Genomic DNA, 4,637 nt, shown 5'->3' on the forward strand with positions numbered 1-4,637 from the left:
TAAGGCCAGGGATTAACCCTCTGCCCTCCATCGATAGTTGCTCAAACGGCTAAGTTGTTGGCAAACTTACCTCGCCTTTTCAACCTTTCTGGTTCCCTTATGGAACGAAACTATGTGCTAAGCTCGTACCAAGGGCTTCCGTGCCCTAATCCCTGGCCTTAATCCGCACTGGAAATACACCCTAACTAGTCCCCAACTATTTGCGGTTAATGTATATGATATAAATTTATAAATTATAATATATATATACATTATCATTACATTTATCATATAGTGAGCACTTCTACAAGAATATAGATTTCTATTGCCTGGTGACGTCCCCGCTTGGCTAGGAACGAAAGGCTGGGTTACAGCTTGCCTCTTCCCCACGGGCCCCCCCCCTCACATCTTCATTTAGTTGAATGTCATGGGATACGGCACACGCACGCACCGCTCCTGCGCAGATACCGCAGAACCCTAAACCCCTAACTCCTCGCATACCCAACACAGGTCCTTCTACAATGCCCTCAACGACATCCTCTTCACGTACGCCAACGACGAGCGTAACCGCTTCACCATCACACCTTCCTTCTCATTCGAGGTAAGCTTCACGGCAACGACACATTACCCAAGCCCAACATCACAAAGGACTACCGCACACTCCCGACATCACACTCCAGCTACCCCCCAATCCACCTTGCTGTAATGAATAAAACCCCTACACACATCCACTCCATCGTCATACCCAGTTCGTAGATGATCTCCGACGCCCCATTGAGGTACTGTGTCCACGCACCCTGCTGCCTCCATGATGTTCACCCTGCCCCGAAACCACTCTCGTACACACCCTCGCCGAAGCACCGCACCCTCGTCCGCTGCCCCTGGTCCGCCGACTGACTGACCGGGTCGCAGGCGTCTCTGGGCACGAGCGGCAACCTGCAAGCCGCCATGGATCGAGTACTAAGCCTGGCACAAGCGGTAAGCAAAATCTGTTTCAGCAACGGCAACACAGATACGTAGCAGCAAGGAAAGATGAACAAGGATTGGTGAGGAAAAGGATGACCGTACATACTCGAGGGTGAAGCCGCGACATGAAAAACGGTTGGTTAACATTCGTGCCTGACTCTTTCCCATCTCCTGTCCTCTGTTGGGTTCCACTCGCCTGGGGTCCACTCGCCTGGGGTCCTTCACCCGTACCTAAACGAACTGGCAGGTTTGGGGTCCTCGTACTGTGCATACATACATACAGGACGATATGGTGTGCAGTCCGTATTTGGAACTTGGGTTGCTGGTTTCCACGGCAGGCATCTCACCAGCGGGGCGCCGACCTCACCACCCGCATCAATCCCACTAATCTATCTCCACATTTCTCACCGCTCACCTCGCACTTGGATATCCTCTCCTGACACCTCTCCATTCCCTTTAACAGGGCGAGCTGCCTCGCCCGCCTGACTTCCCTCCGAACCTTCCCTGGCCCCTCCCTTTTCCATTCGCACTCGGCCGCCGCAGCTGGGAAACCGGGAGAACGCGGCCGCCCTACTTCGGTCCGCCACCACCGCCCGGGACCAGGTCATCGCGGCCCTGAGGCGGCCCCATGCAGACGGCAGCAGCAACGTCGGTGGGCTGTTCATGCAGCAATCTTGGCAAGACGAAGACATGGATGGCGACGGGGAGCCGCAGGGGCTTGGGGTCGCTGCCCGACTGGCGAGGATGCAAGGCCTTGCAAGTGGCGCCGCCAATGCCAACTTCTTCAGTGCCGCATCGGGATGAGGCTGATGGGGCTGTCCTCGTATCCTGAGCGCGGTTTTTTAAATGTGTTTTAAGTGGCGGTCCTTGACCCGCGGCAAAGTGAACTAAGTGTCGATGAACTACTAATAAATGAGGAATCAGTGATCAAATTTTAGACGCGCATTGAGATGCACGCCGTCGGGACAACGAGGAGAAGAGGGAGTGAAGGGGAAGGGAGATAAGTCGCTCTACGTACATCTTTCATCCTTAGGGTTCCATCTCCAGACCGGTCTCGCTGATGATCATGATGATAACGGTACCTTGCTGCTCAGAACTCTTTCGTAGATAGATGATACCGTGGACATAGGTGCCCGGTTCAAATGAAGGTATGGGCCCACATTTACCAGATATTCGCCGTTCACCCACAACTATCTGCATGGAACTAACCATATGGAAAAAGTATGCATCTAACAGAAATGTATGAACTATACTCTCCATTCCCAACTACACCTACTTCTTTGTGTTGATACAGTATTATACACACAGCTTTATCCACTCCCAATTGCACCCATAACCCCGCCCACTGTGCATGTGGCAACAGCAGCAACAGCAGCAACAGCAGCAACAGCAGCAACATTCGATCACCGACGTAACAAGCACATCGGAACGCGGCACATATGTGCACGTGCATGGCAAGGCACGCTAGTAGTATGTACGAGAGCACTGTCGACGTATATGTACACATACATACATACACGACTACGCGAACATTGGGCAGACTTGATATGATCAGACTAACATCTGTCCATAGTTCGAACAACAACACCTTACGGCGCCTGGCACATCCGTCCAAATTCCCGGCGCCTCGCTGTCAAACGTCCAAGGCCTTGACGGCCCTAGTGCCGTTCTGCAGGTGCAATAGCGGGCAGGTAACTGAAACACTGAGGGTATCTGCCGTACACGTCCGTGGCTATTCCGAGAGATTCTCCTGGAACTGGAGCTGGCCCCGCACAATACCCCCATGGCGTCATTGCTGGGGTTCCTGCCCATGTAAATGGGCCGCTACACACCACCATGAGTCATGATGACGTCCCCGTTCGTTGTCGTTCGTTCCCCTCCCTAGTTAGTTAATTAGGTAGTTACCTAACGCACAGGTTTGCTTGATGTCCTCACAATTCCATTCGCTTGTGGTAATGTTGGGGCCATGAATATGAAGTTTCAGAAACCTGTAGCCTGTGTTTCCCCCGGAGAACGATGTTGGTACGTAATGAAAGCACATCTTCCCACACGCCGCCAACCTTGTTACCCTTGGCTAACGTCCAGACACGCGCCACGCCATACCACAGCTTGACTCTCGGATCGATTCCCACTACCTCGGACATCCCGTCGTGCTTCCGTCGTGCACAATCACACGTGTACACATGCCGTCGTGTGCACACACGCAGGCTCTATGTATTTCAAGTCTCCTGCACACCAGGATCAATAGTGGTAGCGGCGGCAGAGATGGGCGCCGGCGTTGGTTTGGTGACGGTGTTGATGTGTGCGGCCCCTGGGCACCAAAACCGAATACGGATCCACAAACAGACATACAGGATAAAACACAAAGGAAGACAGCAAAATAGACATGACGCTAGAATGATGCGGCATACCCTTTTACATATCATTCAAGCATCTGCCTGGTCGGCGGGGGACTTGAGGGTTGAGCCGCTGCCGTCGTGGCCGGGTGGCAGGTCCTCTCCCTGGGAAGGTGCCTCAGCTGGGGCCACCATCCGACCACCTGTTGCAGCGAGTGCGGCCCAAAAGCAAGTGGACCGGATGGGTCCCACAATCACACCACGATCATGTAGGGTACCAGTGTGGAGGCGTGAAGAGTTAAGCTGTGATAGAGGACACCGGTAAGCCCTCGGATTACCTCTGCTTGAGTGTGTGCTTGCAAAAGTCATGCTTGCGAACCTAAAAGGTTGCAGCAACGAAGCTATGCTAAAGGTTCCAGCACGGCGAAAATGATTCCGAAAAGAAACGTTAAGAGAGCAGTGGCGGTGACCGGTGAGTCAAGACCATACCCATACCCAGCGGTATGTGTACGGAAGTAGTGGCCCTAAACCCTAACCACCAGCACCAGCGAGCGAACTATACCGGAAAATTAGGAACGTGAGGATAGAACCTGACAAAGCACAAGCCGTGCTGACGATTCAGAGGACGAAGAAGAAGGAAAACCCTCATCACGGCCGAAATTGAAAGGCAGATAGGCACCGACCAACAGTCATGCTGTGTCCCCACCGCTCACCTGCTGCTGCTTATGTCGGACCCGCCCTAATACCATGGGTGAGCTTCCATGATGGCAATCGCAAAATTATACATATTATAATTATATATACATATATATACATACATATACATATACATATTATATATATATATATATATTATACATATTAAATATATATATATATTTAAATATATATATATATATTATATATATTTAAATATATATATATATATAGAAGGTTTAGCTTGGTCAATATATATATATATATATATATATATATAAATTGACCAAGCTAAACTTCTGCCTGCGTGATTTGCGAAGCAGGAGGCAGCTGATGATACGCGAGAGAGGACCATCCAGAAGAGACAACTGATGGCGTCATGGGCACGGCGTAGCACTGGCACTAATGGCACACACTCACCCAGCGGTCCAGCTGTCGCCGCCGCTGCGGCGTCTGCACGGCGGTCCTGATCGTCACAGCTGCTGCTACCTCCTTGGCGGCTGCTACCTCCGCTAGCAGCCTGCACGTCCGGCTGTAGCACTCGGCGCCCCTCCGTCTGCCCCGCTGCGCCACCACTGGCCAGTTGCTCCTGCAGGACGCGGCGGGTGTCGTCATCCGGGGGGCTGCTGACACCGCGTGTGTGTGGGGGGGGGGGCCCCC

General features: G+C 52.2%; 2 protein-coding genes across 2 annotated transcripts in view; one reads left to right on the forward strand and one right to left on the reverse strand.

Annotated features, from left to right (window-relative positions):
- VOLCADRAFT_98054 (uncharacterized protein) overlaps positions 1-1,749 on the forward strand; it is a gene marked incomplete at both ends in the record, with an annotated part of 6,152 nt that extends 4,403 nt beyond the window's left edge. The window contains 3 exons of the mRNA XM_002956931.1: positions 490-580; positions 892-957; positions 1,489-1,749. Of these exons, the coding sequence (XP_002956977.1) occupies positions 490-580; positions 892-957; positions 1,489-1,749 (418 nt within the window). The remainder of the gene's footprint in view (positions 1-489; positions 581-891; positions 958-1,488) is intronic.
- A 1,622-nt stretch (positions 1,750-3,371) lies between these two features.
- Positions 3,372-4,637, reverse strand: part of VOLCADRAFT_98055 (uncharacterized protein) — a gene marked incomplete at both ends in the record, with an annotated part of 2,504 nt that continues 1,238 nt past the window's right edge. Inside the window, 2 exons of the mRNA XM_002956967.1 lie at positions 3,372-3,484; positions 4,398-4,566. Coding sequence (XP_002957013.1) covers positions 3,372-3,484; positions 4,398-4,566 — 282 coding nt within the window. The remainder of the gene's footprint in view (positions 3,485-4,397; positions 4,567-4,637) is intronic.

The sequence above is a fragment of the Volvox carteri genome (assembly GCF_000143455.1).
Source record: "Volvox carteri f. nagariensis unplaced genomic scaffold VOLCAscaffold_67, whole genome shotgun sequence".
Classification (NCBI taxonomy): Eukaryota; Viridiplantae; Chlorophyta; class Chlorophyceae; order Chlamydomonadales; family Volvocaceae; genus Volvox; species Volvox carteri.